At 48.6% G+C, this 15,151-nt stretch overlaps 1 protein-coding gene and 1 long non-coding RNA gene across 12 annotated transcripts in view; both read left to right on the plus strand.

Annotated features, from left to right (window-relative positions):
- The window catches only part of Trrap (transformation/transcription domain associated protein), a 103,697-nt gene extending 99,003 nt beyond the window's left edge, over positions 1-4,694 (plus strand). For all 11 annotated transcript variants that reach the window (XM_050124371.1, XM_050124367.1, XM_050124363.1 and 8 more), the window contains exons 69-71: positions 1,574-1,777; positions 1,864-2,058; positions 3,531-4,694. In XM_050124371.1, the coding sequence (XP_049980328.1) occupies positions 1,574-1,777; positions 1,864-2,058; positions 3,531-3,815 (684 nt within the window). In that variant the 3' untranslated portion in view covers positions 3,816-4,694. The remainder of the gene's footprint in view (positions 1-1,573; positions 1,778-1,863; positions 2,059-3,530) is intronic.
- Positions 4,695-11,342: 6,648 nt separating this feature from the next.
- LOC126489833 (uncharacterized) lies at positions 11,343-15,121 on the plus strand. The gene is made up of 3 exons (XR_007589028.1): positions 11,343-12,437; positions 13,650-13,825; positions 14,291-15,121. It is a non-coding gene; the product is annotated as an uncharacterized lncRNA (long non-coding RNA).
- The last annotated feature ends 30 nt before the right edge of the window (positions 15,122-15,151 follow it).

Genomic DNA, 15,151 nt, shown 5'->3' on the forward strand with positions numbered 1-15,151 from the left:
TCTAGAGTGCCTGTGATGTGTGCCCTAACTCCTCTGTGTCCTAGCCACTGCCTCCCCTGTAGCCACCTGGGAGGGCATGAAATACTAGTAATTTCTCCCCAGTGATGACAACAGTCTCTTTGTGTTGCTGGCTTCTTATCTTTTGTCTTTGCATGATACCTGTTCAAGTCCCTACCTGTTTTTAAGTTGAGCAGTTTCTGTTTTAAGTACCCGTTTTTGTATATGGGCGTTTTTGCCTGAATGCGTATCTGCGTACCATCTGCATGTCTGGTGCCCTTGAAAGTCAGAGAGGGTGGTGGGTCCCCTGGAGCTAGAGTTGCAAGCAGCCACGTGGGTGCTGGGAACCCAATCCAGGTCCCCTGCAATAGCAACCTGCTGCTGAGCCGTCTCTCCAGCCCCTGATTTGTATTTTATATTGAATTCTAGACATTCACAGTCTAGTGACTTTCCTAGACTTTGTCTGTTCCTCTGTTGCAGGTAGCCTTTGAAATCAGCTCAATTTGGAAGTCAGTAGCTGGCTCGATGAGCGCGTTTGTGTGCATGTGTGTGTGTTTGGCAGTACTGGGGTCTAAGCGAGGACCTCACATATGCTAGGCAAGCACGCTACCACTAAACTAGCACCCAGCTCTTGATTTGACCGATGTTCTGAGATGTTTGAACCAATCTGCCTCGTATCTGTTTCGATGGCGACTGTCTGGGCCATGCCATCAGCTCAAAGTTTGTAGCTTTGTCTTTGCTCTCACTTGTACTGGGACAGAGCCTTAGGGTCACACTTGACCTTCAAAGTTCCTGGAATGTTCTGGTTGTGTCAAAGCTGCTGCCCCTCCCGCCCCTTCTCCTGCACCAGCTCTTGTCTTTGGCCAGGCTCTTGCAGGCTCCAGCTGATGGTGTGCTCTCTGATACCTGCAGTGTTAAATAGTTACCTCAGTTCCTTTAGTAAACACTGTATTGCGAAGTGAACTTAATGGAGATCAGATAGGTCAGGTGGGGGCAGCTCTTGGGGTGAGGGTTTAGCAGCCCTGGCCACTGTGGAGGTGGGGGGGACTGGCAGGAAGACGCATGAATTGCCAACAGGTTCGCTGTTCTTGCAAGACTCCGCCTGTGGCTCCCAGATGAGAGCTCACCTGACCATTGTCAGGAGCTTTCGGCTTCTAGAGATGTGGGTAAATTGGTTTTGACTTCCCAGTTGGACTAAAGCTGTCTTTTCAGTTCCTGAGATTTGGTGTCTTGCATCACAGAGCTGAGTTCATGCAAATGTCTGCTCTTTTTGATTAGCTCTTTGGTTTATGACACTTCTCTGTGCATGGTTTAAAGAAGATACTGGTGTCCAGCTATCCTTTGTCCCTTTGTTAGCTGGCTGTTGCATTCTGAGGCAGCGAAGGTGAAAGTGGCTCTGTGTGTTGACCCTGAGAGGCATGCTCCACACAGCCGCACTGGCGGTGGGTACGTCAATTTAGCGGGAAACCAAGGTCTACAGTGTTCAGTCAGATGTTAAGTAAGCCAGGAGTCGCCATACAAGAGCTTTCTATCTGCTCAAAACACGGACAAAGACTCATAGAGTGATGTGTTCCAGGTCCTCCGAGACATTCTCAAAGAGGTCCAGAGCAACATGGTCCCCCGCAGCATGCTGAAGGAGTGGGCCCTGCACACCTTCCCCAACGCTACAGACTACTGGACCTTCCGGAAGATGTTCACCATCCAGCTGGCGCTCATCGGCTTCGCAGAGTTCGTCCTGCATCTCAATAGACTCAACCCTGAGATGTTACAGATTGCTCAGGTAATTTGCTGTCAACAGCCAGACACTGCCTTGATTCCTCTGCCCTGCCAGTGTGGAACTTAAAAATGTGTCCCTCTGAAACATAGGATACGGGCAAGCTGAACGTCGCTTACTTCCGATTTGACATAAATGATGCAACTGGGGACTTAGATGCCAACCGTCCGGTCCCTTTCCGCCTCACACCCAACATTTCTGAGTTCCTGACCACCATTGGTGTCTCCGGCCCACTGACTGCCTCCATGATTGCTGTTGCACGGTGCTTTGCCCAGCCCAACTTCAAGGTGGGTCTCAGCATCTTTTCTGTGAGAAGCATGAACTGATTGTTTAGTTCCACCCGGGCTCTCAGTGGTGCTCTCGGCCTGTGAACATGGAGGGAGATGTTAGAAATGGAATATTTGGAGACGGTTTGGAATGTTCATTGTCTTAAGATGTGCAGAATGAAAGGGGGGCCACTTTGCCAAAAGGAATCTAGAGTCCTCAGTTGAACCCCTACTTACTGGTTCTCCCATCCAAGTACTACCCAGGCCCGACCCTGCTTAGCTTCCGAGATCAGACGAGATCAGGCGCGTTCAGGGTGGTGTGGCTGTGGACACTAACTAATGAGTTCTCTATAGCAACTTGTGGCTCTGGCTTCCATCTTACGCGCTTCCTGGCGTGAAAGGCTGAAGTATTTTCTGGCGTGCTGCCTCCCTTCTCCAGGGCTGAAGTGAGGCCCAAGCAGACACAGACACCTAGGATATGCGAGGTGTACTGGTAGGGCCAGTGGTTGCTGCTGTAGACGAGGTGGTTTGAGGCTCTTGTCTAAAAAACCAGTGATGGGGGCTGGAACGTTGGCTCAGTTGGACAGAGCACTCGTCACTTCTTAGAGCACCCACATGGTGGCTCACAACCATCTGTAACTCTGCTGACTTAGTGTGGGCACTGGAGGCATCTCACTTAAACGCTGCAGGTAAAAACATTCGAAAGCATAAAATAAAATTTAAAATGTTTAAAAATATGTAACTAACAAGCAGGCAAATAGCAAGGGGGTTTCAAAGATGAAGTGCGGACAGTATTCAAAGAGTGTGGAGCAGATGCTGGGAGCAGGAGGAGGAAGAGCTGGTTCCTAGGGATGTAAAGGAAAGGTGGGGTTTCTGGTTTGATTGACAGGCCTGGGTTCTGTAAGCCTCAGCTGACTGCTCACGAATGCCCCTATTCATAGATAAAAGATGGTAAATAGGGCATTTTTTCACCTAGGAGTTAATTCTAAGGATAGTTTGTCTTATCATATATGCTCCTCAAACCAGTCCAGGCAAGATCAGCCTAGTGTCTCTAACTCCCAAAATATGTTTCAGGATGTGTTTGTCACAAAATGGGAGTTGCAAAGGGTTGCTGGGGAGCTGTAGGTCAGTGACTCAGTGACCTTGTGCAGAGAAGTGTGTGTGTGGCTCAAGTCAGGACTGACTTTATCCTGCACTTGTGTGCCTCACCAAGATGCCCTCAGCACCCTGGTAAGCAAGGACTATCTGCTCTGAGCACGGTGGCAGGACACAGCATCCAAGCCTGCCACTCCTGGGTGTCCCCCATGTGCATGGGACACTGTACATTCCAGTGGATTCCCAGCAGATACCCAGCATTGTCAGAGAAGAAGTGCTGTGTTTAGTCCCTGGGTGGCAGTCTAGCCCTGGCCACTCTTGTTAGATGGGCCCACACCATAAAGCTGCCCCAGTCACCCCCGGTGGGACACAAGCCGTTTCCCCTCTCCTTTGCACAGGTGGATGGCATTCTGAAAACTGTGCTCCGGGACGAGATCATTGCTTGGCACAAAAAGACCCAGGAGGACACTTCCTCTCCACTGTCGGCCGCCGGGCAGCCTGAGAACATGGACAGCCAGCAGCTGGTCTCCTTGGTTCAGAAAGCCGTCACTGCCATCATGACCCGCCTGCACAACTTGGCCCAGTTTGATGGCGGGGAGAGCAAGGTGAACACCCTGGTGGCCGCCGCCAATAGCCTGGACAACCTATGTCGCATGGACCCTGCCTGGCACCCATGGCTCTGACCTCAGCTCTCACCCCCCCAGAATGTGAAATGTGCCTCTCAGCCTCTGAACCCATGGCTGTTGAGACCTCACTCTGCCTTGTTACCCCCTTTAGTTCCTTTCCCAGTAGTTTGTGTGTGTGTGTGTGTGTGTGTGTGTGTGTGTGTGTGTGTGTGTGTGTGGAAGAGCGTGAGGTTTGTCCTGGAGAGAGCCCCCTGCACACAAGATGGCCAGGCCATTAGAGATGGCAGAGCCCAACAAAGCAGCTTCTGAGATGCTTTTAATTAAGGATTCCCAGATTGGGATTTCCTCCTGTGGTACTCTTGCCTGGAGTGACAGGCAGGTTGAGAAGGTCCCTGTACCCCCTTACCATCCAGAAACTACACTTCTGAGCAGCTGCGTGCTGTGCAGACCTTCAACAGGGTCCAGGAAATCCACAGGGTTAGAGAAGCAGGAATCAGGAGCAGGCAGACAGGCAGGCTTTCTCCTCTGGCACAGATTGTCACTCTGTCTGTCACTGGCTTTGGGGAGTCTCACCAAGTCTCTGATGTGGCTCAGTGCGCCTGCATCGCCTGCCCTGCGGGGAAAGCTGTGCATGGCCTCATGGATTCCAATTCAGTGGGGCAGAAACGGAACTGTGGAGCCAGCAGGCCAACCTTGCAATTTCTGCTGCTGGCTTGTTGGATCTCTTTTAGAAATTTGCTATCATTGTACCAGGAAAAAAAAAAAAAAGACAAATCATTTTGTTTTTCCTTCCTAACTTGAAACGAAAGTGGTGAGAGTTTGTCCCTTTTGGTCTCTGTTACGTTGACATTTTTATAAATCTGAGCATTGAGAAGGTTCTAGCTAAATTTGTACAGTGTGATTTTTTTTTTTTAGAATAAATATTTTATAAAAGTATTTGCTGTCCCCTATTTTTGTGTTAGCATGTTTCTGTGTGTCGTCTGGACAGAGTGGCATATGGCTTCTAGATGACGGTGCATGCTGGTTGTGCAGACACAGTGGCCCATGGTCACAGGTGGAGGAGGTCTTGGCTCCAAGGGTCAAAGCAAACCAGGTGACAGGAATGCCAGGGCTGTCCATCTTCATCCTGCTGTCTGTAACCATCTGTATGGATCTTGTTGGATACTCAGCTGACCTTTAGCATCTATCCAGTCTCAACCCTGACCAGTTCCTCCATTCTGGGAAAGCAGTATGAACCTACGTGGACATGAGACAATCCTCAATGGACGCGAAATAGTCCGTGACATAGGATGTGTGACTCCTACATAAACACAGACTCTGAGTCTCAAGGAGTTTGCTGTTGGCAGGTGCCAGCTTCCTACAAGGACTCTGCACAGCTGCTTATGACACATGGAGATGGATCAACACAACCCCCCCGCTGACCTTGAACTCTCAATCAACCTACCCCCTGTCCCCATCCGCCAGAGACCATCTCTTGAAGCTAAGCTTACTGTAGTCTGAAAAGTCAAGTCTTAGGAACACAGCCTCCTGGCTCGCTCTTAAGAGGAAGGTAGCTGTACACCCCAGCACACAGCTGGAATGGGACCTGACTAAAAACTCCTTTCTGGCTGGTTGGCCCCAGTAGCCTTACTGGAGTCTTTGTATCAGTCCCCAGCCCTTGGGCTATGTGGACCCTTGGTCAAAGAGAGGGATGGCTCTACACATGGCCTGCTTACAGAGAGAGAGGAGCCCTTCTAAGGTCCCAGAGCCAATCCTGGAGCAAGTGGAAAGTGTCGAACTCCATCCCAAGCTGCACCCTGGATTACAGACTGAGGCTGAGGGGCAGCATGGTATCCATCTGACGGACATTCCTGCTGGTTCTTCATGGTCAGCTATGCTCAGTTTCCAGAGACTTGCTCCCTTGGTGAGAAAGTGCCTCAGATGCTGGACTAGCGGGAGTTGATGACAGATGGGGACATCAAGGTCAGCATGCTGCACCAGGCCTGAGTCGTAAAGCAACCATTGATTTTTCACCCTGCCAAAGCTAGAGTCTGCTACTGCTGAGGAAGAGGCCTATGGTTCCCTGCCCGGCTCAGCCATGCCACACACACACACACACACACACACACACACACCCCTTGCTGGTAACAACCAACCGTACAGCGATGGCCAGAATAGGAAGGAGTCTTTCCCAGTGAATACCCGGTATCTGTGTTAAAGAGTGTGTGTCTGTGTGTGTGTATGTATATACGAGTTTTTCTCTTTTTAAAGACTGTATAACCCACGCTAGTCTCAGTTTGCTATGTAGCTAAGGATAATCTTGAATTCTGATCATCTGCCTCCACCTCCCTAGTGCTGGGGCTAAGTGTGAGCATCACTGTCCGAGTGCACGCGTCTCTACGCCTGTCTGTGATGCTCTGGGAATTGGACAGACCCAGGGTGCTCTGTATCCTGGGCAAACGCTCTGTTCCAGGTCTGCCCAGGCCCTCCACTGATTAATGTATTAAGACAGGGTTTGCTCTAGTCAGGCTGGTCTGGAACTGACTTTGTGGCCACTCAAGCTGACCTTAAACTTGAAGAAATTCTTCTGCCTCAGCCTCCACATTCGTAGAGTAAGTACTTAACTTTGATGTGTTTTATATTTGGGGCCCATTTTGAGTTAACACATGTATCTGGTCTAAGATAGGTGTGAAGCTTAATTCTTTTGCATGTGTGTGTCGTTTTCCTGACACCATTTCCTGATGACTAACTTTTTTTTTTTTTTACAGAGTCAGGCAACCGGCAGCCAGCTGATGGTGTTTCTGTGTATGCAAACTGGGTCTGTTGTACTTCTCTGCTCAAACATGTTCTGTCTTTCTCACATTGAAATCATTAGTCATTTGGGTATAATTTTCACGCTTGGGAGTTTTTCACTTTTTTTCTATGACTGGTTTCTAAATCTTCCCCATATATGATTGGGAAACATGCTAGGACTTTGGAGGGTGGAGTGCAGCACATGGGGAGGTGGGAAGACAGCCTTCAGGGGGTGGTTCCTCCTACCATGTGCGACCTGGGAATAGAACTCAAGTTGTCAGACTTGGCGGGAAGTGCTCACCCACTTCGCCAGCCCATGCCTTCTGCCTTGTAAGAATTAAGACTTGTTCTGTAGCCTAACATTTGGATGACCCCATGACATTTCAGAAGCCTACATCTTTTGACTGAGGGGTTTAACCCATTTACATTTAAAGGAATTACCAACAGAAAGGCTTATGTTTGTGGTTTGGCACCTTCTGTTGTCTCTGCTTCTTCTCAGCTTGTCTCTTTTATTGCTGCCTTTCTGTGTGTGTCGGTGATTTTTTTTGTAGTGACACATTTTTTGAATACCTCATTTCTACTGACAAAATTTTATAAATACTTTTTAAAAATACGTTCCCTTTTTTATTTTTTAAAAAATGTATGTGTATGGGTGTTTTGCTTGCATGTATGTCTGTGCACCACATGCATGCAGTGCCCTTGGAGGCCACAAGGTGGTGTCACATCCCTGGAACCAGAGTTACAGGTGGTTGTAAACTGGCATGTGGGTCCTCTAAGAGCAGCCAATGCTCTTAGCCACTGAGCCGTCTCTCCAGTCAATATATTCTCTTAATGTCCTAAAACTAGGACAGTCTGATTTGAACTCTGCCAGTTTCCTCTCATGAGAACTTTACACTTTAAAAACCTCTGTCCTGTCTCATTGGGTAAACATCAAGAGTAACCGGTTGCTTTGAGGGCAGAGAGATGAGGAGGAGCACTTGCTGCTCTGGTAAAGACCAGAGTTCCATTCCTGGCACCCACATCAGGCAGCTCCCAGCCACCTGTGACTCCAACTCAGAGGATGGAGTCCCTCTCCATACCATGCAGATGGCATAAATGTTTGTTTGTTTGTTTGATTTTTCAAGACAGAGTTTCTCTGTGTAGCACTGACTATCCTGGAACTCACTTTGTAAACCAGGCTGGCCCCCAACTCCCAGAGATCCGCCTGCCCCTGCCTTCTGAGTGCCGGGACTAAAGGTGTGCGCCACCACTGCCTGGCAAACCCCTACACACATCTTTGTGTGCTGTTCGCTCACATAGGATAGACTTGCTGTTTCTCGTGCAGTTATCTTTCAAGTCATGTAGAGAAATGTGGCTCATTACTACAGCGTTTGTATAATTCTGCAGGATTTTGTTTGAGCACATACTCGCCTTCAGTGGAGAAAGGCATTCTTAACACGGCTTCCTACTGCTGGTGCCCTGTCTCAGGCTGAAGGCCCCACTCCTTGTAAGGTAGTGACCATGGCCATGAATTCTTCATCATTGTTTTTAATCTTGGAATGTCCTAATTTTCCCTTCATTTTGTCAAATACAGAGTTCTCAGCAGTTGTCAGCACTTTTAATCCATCTTTCCACTGCTTATTGGGAAATTGCTTATATCTCACCAAGCTTCTCTTGGACCTGGCGGCTTGCTTTCTGTTTCCAAAGCTTTCTCTTTGCCTGTGGTGCCCATCAGTTATCACAGCATCTGAGAGGCAGAAGCAGGAGGACCATAACTTCACAGCCAACCCTTCGTAGCAAGAACCTGTCTCATATCCTTTGATAGACGTATATACAAACATACATAGCTGTTGTGTGACAGAACTTTCCGTGGGGAGATGCAGCTCACAAACCCACAAACACACCCTGCTCATCCCAGAGGGGGAACACACAAAAGACAACAGTATAGTTTTCTCTGCCAAGTGGGTCCCAAGACTCTAACTCTACCCATGAGCCTTAGCAGCAAGTGCCTTTACCTGCTGAGCCATCCTGTTGGCCCCTCCCTGCTACTGTGAGCTTAGGCTCACAGGGTGGGTGTTTGGTTGCTGTACATCTTCTGCTGGTTTCCGGAGTACCGGGGAGATGCTTTAGTCTGCTCTAGTTGGTCATCTGTGTTCTTGTCTGGAACCATTTGAGAGTCTAAAATACTGTAGTCCATCAGATTGCTGATGTCATTCCCTAGACGTTTTAGTTATGTGTGTTTGTGCATCAGGGAAATAGATGTGGGCACATGTAGGCCAGGAGACTGCTAGGTATCATCCTCAGTTGTACTCCTCAGGAACACCACCTGCTTTCAAAACATGGACTCTTGGTGTGGGGCTCACCAAGTAGTCTAGGCTGCCTGACCAGTTAATCCCAGAGATTTGCCTGTCCTGGCATCCCTGGCATCCAAGTGTTGGGATGCCCTGCGTTTTTATGTAGGCACAGGGATTGAATTCGGGTCCTCACCCACAGGAGGCAACTGCTTTACCGTCTCCTCAGCCTAGAAATACTGTTCATTTTCATGAAGCTATAACTTGTAAAAGTTTGAATTTTAGAAAGTTGTATTCATTTTATATATGTGAGTGTTTTGCCTGCATGTATGCATGTTCACAAGTGTGCCTGGTGCCTGGAAGGTAATTGGATCTCCTAGAACTGGGGTTAAATATGGTTGCGGACCACCATGTGGGTGCTGGGAACTGAACCCTACTCCGTAAGAACAGCATGTGCTCTAAAACACTGAGCGTCTCTCCAGCCCCAAAGTGAACATTTTTAAACAGCAAACTATAGTTTATTTAGTCAGTATATTTGCCATAAAAGTAGACTGAGTCAGGGGCTGCAAAGATGGCTCAGTGGTTAAGAGCACTGGCTGTTCTCCCCAAGGACCCAGGTTCAATTCCCAGCACCCACATGGCAGTTTGCAATTGTCTGTAATACCAGTTCCAGGGGACCTGACACCCTCATACAGACTTGCATGCAGGCAAAACACCAATGCGCATAAAAATAAAACTTAAACAGTAGGCTGAGTTCAGCCTTAGGCTTACAGAGACACACTCTGAGGAACCTGCAGGGTTCAGGACCAGCAGCTATGGTCTCCCATCCTTGTAGGCAGAAAAAGGCGGGGGGATTACCTCATAAAATTCCCTTTTAAATAAAGTGTATTTGTATTGAGCCCTCTTACCAGCCCCCAAAGAATTATAATTGTTGCTAAGTTTCCATTTGAGTCTCTAGATAACAACTTAGCTGCCAACAGTACACTAAATGAGGAAAATAATCAAAATCTCTAAAAGGAGAAGCAGGAAATGGCTGTTTCCAGGCTGAGAGAAATAACTCATTATGTAGCGAAACAGAATGCTGTTCTTACCAGAAATCAGAGGGATGGAAATGGTTGCCCATTTTTAAACTTACTGTATATTTTGAAAGCTACGGTACTATCAACAACACCAGTCAGACCCAGAGAGGACAAGAGCCAGGTAACTGTCAAATATAAGGAATTATTTGGGGTCTGGAAAGAGGGCTCAGAGGGCACAAAGGTGCTCGCTCTACAAGCCTGGAAACGTGAGTTTGATTCCCAGAATCCCAGGGGGAGGAGAGAACAGACTACAAAAAGTTGTCCTCTGACCTCCAAGTGCACTCTGATATGCCCTCTCACATCTGAATAATAATAATAATGATGACGATGATTTAAAAGGAAATAATTAGTGGGCTGGTGGAATGGCCAAGAGGTTAAGAGTACTTGCTCTTGCAAAGGGCCTGGGTTTGGTTCCCAGCCCCATAGTGACTCACAACTATTGTAACTCCACTTCCAGGAACCCCAATGTCTTAAGACCTTTGAGAGCATCCAACTTACAAAGTAGTCATACCCATAAAGTAAGTAAATTTCTATTTTTAAAAAGGCAGTTATTAGGACTGAGTATGTATTAGAAGTCTTCACTAGCATGCATTAAGCCCTGGGTTCCGTCTCCGGTCTCCCACCCCCACCACACACACACACACACACACACACACACACACACACACACACTCACACACGCCAGCAATCCCAGTATGGAGGTGAAGACGGGAGGATCAGTAGTTTGAGGCCATCCCCGGCTAGATGAGCATACCCACCCCCGTTAGAGAAATCATTGCTGTATATATGGATTATTTTACTTTTATGTTTCTGTGTATATGTCATGTGCATGCAGTACTACTAGCATTGGCCAGAAGGTGGCATTAGAGCCTTGGAACTGGAGTTATAGGCAGTTGGGAACCATTCAATGTGAGTGCCAGAAACTGAACGTCCTTTGCAAGAGCAGCAAGTGCTCTTAAGCACTGAGCCGTCTCTATCCAGCCCCTGTACAGACTATTGCAAAGATTAACCCAAATTCAGAACTAGCACTACAATCAAGAGAACAGAATGGTAGAGTTTAGCTTGGGAGGCTCACACTTCCTGTTCAGACGTTCATCATTCCTTTAGCAAGGTCTGAACTTGAACTGTGACACCATCTGAACTACACAGCAGAAAGAAGAGATGACCACAGGTTCTCTAGTACAGAGGGAACAGTGCCTGTCCGAGATTCTGGACCTTTACGAAGCAGATGTGTGGGTCAGGCAGTTAGACCTGCTCCAGGCTCTTCGTGGGCATGGCTGGTGGCCTGAGTTTTTCGGAGTACATTTGTGCCTAGTTGACTGTTTAGCAGAGATCCTTTTTTTAGAGATTTATTTATTATGTATACATGTTTGTATTTATTATATATACAGTATTTATGTATTTATTATGTATACAGTATTCTCAGTATTCTGTCTGCATGCAGGCCAGAAGAGGGCACCAAATCTCATTACAGATGGTTGTGAGCCACCATGTAGTTGCTGGGAATTGAACTCAGGACCTCTGGAAGAGCAGGCAGTGCTCTTAACCCTGAGCCATCTCTCCAGTCCAGCAGAGATCCTTTTCTTGTATGCGCACACAGCTTGTGCATGTCGGGGCCAGAGCTCAAAGTCGGGTGTCATCTTCCATTGCTCAACACATTCTGAGGCAGGGTTTCTTACTGAATGCACCTGGAAGCTTACTGATTTGCCTAGATCCACGAGCCCCAAGGATCCTTTCTTCTTTGCAGGCACACAGCCCTCCGCCTGGCTTTTCACATGAGTTCTGGGGACCAAATCCAGGTCTTTATGCTGGTGCAGCAAGCATGTTACCAACTGAGCCATCTCCCCATCTGAGAGAGCCACGCATGTGTGCGTGTGTGTGCGTGAGTGCAGACATTGTGTGTCTGTACAGTCAGGTACTCTAGGTGTTGGTGGTCACCTTCCACCTTGTTCCAAACAGTAACCTGTTTGCTGTTGCTGATGCCATGTGAGCTGGCCTGCACATTTCCCAGAATTCTCCTGACTCTCCTTTCATCTCTCCACAGGAGCACCTTGATTACCAGACATGTGCTGTGTTCAACTTTTACATGAGTCCCAGGGATTCGAACTCAGGTCCTCACACTTGTGTGCATTGTGCTCAACAAGGACATCATTTCTGTGGGAACTTGACTTTCTACCATTGGTTTTCTGACTGTGGTTAAATGATTGACTTGCAGTTGTGTACCTGGCTGCCGTGTGTGCTAGTGCCCACAGAGACCAGAAGAGGGCACCAGATCCCCTGAAGATGGAGTTAGAGGTGATTATGAGCCACCTGATTGAGTGATGGGCCCTGATCGTCTGACCATCTCTCCAGCCTGTTTTGGAACTTTTAAAAACATATTTGAAGGATACTGGTGGCCTCACCTTTCTTCAGACCCTTTGCTATATATTTGCTTTCTTACTTTGCTGACATGGGGTGTAGCTGTGTAGCCCAGGATGGCCTGGTCTTCCCTGTTCAGCCCTCCCGGACTGTCCTCCAACTTTCAATTCCATGTGCAAGCTTCAAATATGGAATCATAGGTAAGAGTCACTGTGCTCAGACTGGTTTTAGCCTAAGTGTTTGACCCAACTCTAAAGCTTGTCTGAAGAGACCAGGCAGTCAGTGATGTCACACACCTGGTTTTATTTGTTTTTGATTTTTTTCGAGACAGGGTTTCTCTGTAACTTTGAAGCCTGTCCTGGAACTAGCTCTTGTAGACCAGGCTGGTCTCGAACTCACAGAGATCCACCTGGACTACACAAAATCAATGCAGAAACAGATCCGGGTGGCAGTGGCGGCTCACATCTTTAATCCAGCACTAGGGGATCACAGGCCTTTAATCCCAGCACTAAAGGGGAATATAAAATGGGAGGAGACAGAGGCTAGGGCTCAGTGTTGGTAGAGATAAAACTCTTCTAGTGGCTTGGCTGCTTTGCTTTTCTGATCTTCAGCTTGAACCCCAGTATCTATCTGTCTCTGGGATTTTATTATTCATGCTACCTAACCATACTGATCTTCAGAAGTCCCTACCTGGACCTGAAGCTCCTCCCTTTCCTCACACAGCTGCTGCCTCCTGGGCAAGTTCTCCTGGCCAGCCTTGTCTTTTCCAAAAACCCCCTGGGCCATCCCCGGGCCTTGCACAGGGCCGGCTGGGCCTCAGCCAATTGCAGTGTTACTCAGCTCTCATTGCAGCATGGCTGACCCAGAACTTGAGATGATCAGCATCACTGACTGCCGGGACCTGCTGCTCAGCCCTGTCTGCTTGCTCCCTTTTTAAAAAGGCCAACACTGACTGAATACTTACTAGGCACTGTAGTAAATGCTTTAGGGCCAATTTTTAAAAACACCAATGTATTGTGTAGTGTGTGTGTACGTGTACACATGTATGTACATGGTGCATGTCAGAGGACAATTTCTTTCACCGGTACCTGGAGACTGAGCTCAGGTCATCAGGCTGTGTAGCGCTTTTACCCACAGCCGTATCACCGGCCCAACCTTTTTCTTTTTCTCTTTCCTTCTCTCTCTCTCTCTCTCTCTCTCTCTCTCTCTCTCTCTCTCTCTCTCTCTCTCTCTCTCTCTCTCTCTCTCTCTCTCTCGTCTGTCTGAGATAGTACCATGTCACTCAGACTAGCCTGAAACTCCATATGAAGCTAAGGATGAACTTGAACTCCTGCCTCCGCTTCCCTCATGCTGGATGACCTGTGTGTTACTGTTTTTGCACAAAGCTAATTGCTGTGATTTCTTCTCTCCAGAACCGACACTTTGCTGATGTCCTAGGAATGATTAAAATGAAACTTACGAGGTCACCAGCACCTTCCACAGCCACGTGAGAGAACTGGACCTGGGCATGCTGGAGCCTCCGGTGCTGCATCACCTGACACTGGGCCCCATGACTAGAGTGATGCTTAGCACCAAGCTAGGCAGACAGGTAAGGATGTCTTCACTGCTGGGCAAAAGGACAGCCACTGGGGGTAGAGGTAGTAGACAGGGGTCAGGTTACCCAACCTGTCCCCTCCTGTAGAAGTGTCCACTGAGGCAGCCGGAAATAAAATAGAGGGGTGGAGTGGAGAAGGCATTACGGGTGCCACATCGTGGGTGCTTGGATGGGGCATGGTCTATCACCCTACCTGCCAACACCAAGTGGGATGGCAGAGAGGAGGTGCCAGGGCGGAGAGGGCTGCGGGTGGAGCTCTACGGCCTGCAGTAGCTGGAGAGCCGGCTTAGCCTGGTGTGAAAAGAGGATGTCAGACAAGACAGTGTAAGAATAAAGCTTCCCCAAGAGGTCCTGAGGCAACAAGAAAGCCTGGGCATGTGGTCTGCAGCCAGGTTTGCCCAAAGCTTGGGGGTGAGAGCGTCTCCCCCTACAATCGACAGCAGTTACTTGGTTTTTCAGGCACAACGACCCAATCATCTCCAGCTGTCAACCGCAGGCCCAAGACCCCTGTGGCTGAGGCCACGGCCCTTAGCAGTCCCTGGTGGGTGGGTGACAACGCTGTAGACAATGGCCCGCCACTCTGAGATTCTCTGGAGAAGCAGAAGCCTGAAAGCTGGGGTTTGTGCCCCCCTCATAGTTCCTGTACTGAAGGTCCGACTTTCACAGCAGTGGACAGGTGAGCCCCAGGAGGTGACTGGTCACGAGGTAGAACCCTCATGGAAGACCTCAGGCCCTTTAATCCTGCTCCCATGAGTCAGGCACGGCATGGAGACATCCCTGATGACAATGGTGTGCGTGTAGGGCTTCGCAAAGATACAGAACTGCCGGGAACCTGACAACCAGGTGCATAAGCACCTGGTTAATCTGTTGTGCGCAACCACAGTCTGGGAAGAGCCCAACCCTCCTGGTATCACAGCACTGTGAGGAGTTGTAGCGTCACCTCAGAGGCGAGCGGATGGTATTTCTGACTTGGAACAAGTTTACCACGATGGACTATCTTAATAGTTCTATGAGAAGCATCTGCAGTAAGAAGGGTCCTCAAAAAGTTAACCCAGGGAACACTGACCCAGGATTTCTAGCAGACTCTGATGTGGATTCCAGCAGATGTTCGTGAACTCGTATTCCGGGCAGCCTTCCTCAAAATAACCAAAAGCAGAGAGAGTGTGCAAGGAATTAATTCGCCAGCTGCTTTGGTGGGCAGAGCCCCAGGGAAGGCACAGTGGCGCCACCTCAAGTCCAAGGTAGCAGGGACAGACTGTCTGAACCATATATTCACTGGGTCTGGTATTTCCATCCCCCCCCCCCCCCCCCCCCCCCCCC

Source organism: Alexandromys fortis, unplaced genomic scaffold (assembly GCF_014885135.2).
Source record: "Alexandromys fortis isolate MF-2015 unplaced genomic scaffold, M_Fortis_MF-2015_v1.1 scaffold_227, whole genome shotgun sequence".
Taxonomy (NCBI): Eukaryota; Metazoa; Chordata; class Mammalia; order Rodentia; family Cricetidae; genus Alexandromys; species Alexandromys fortis.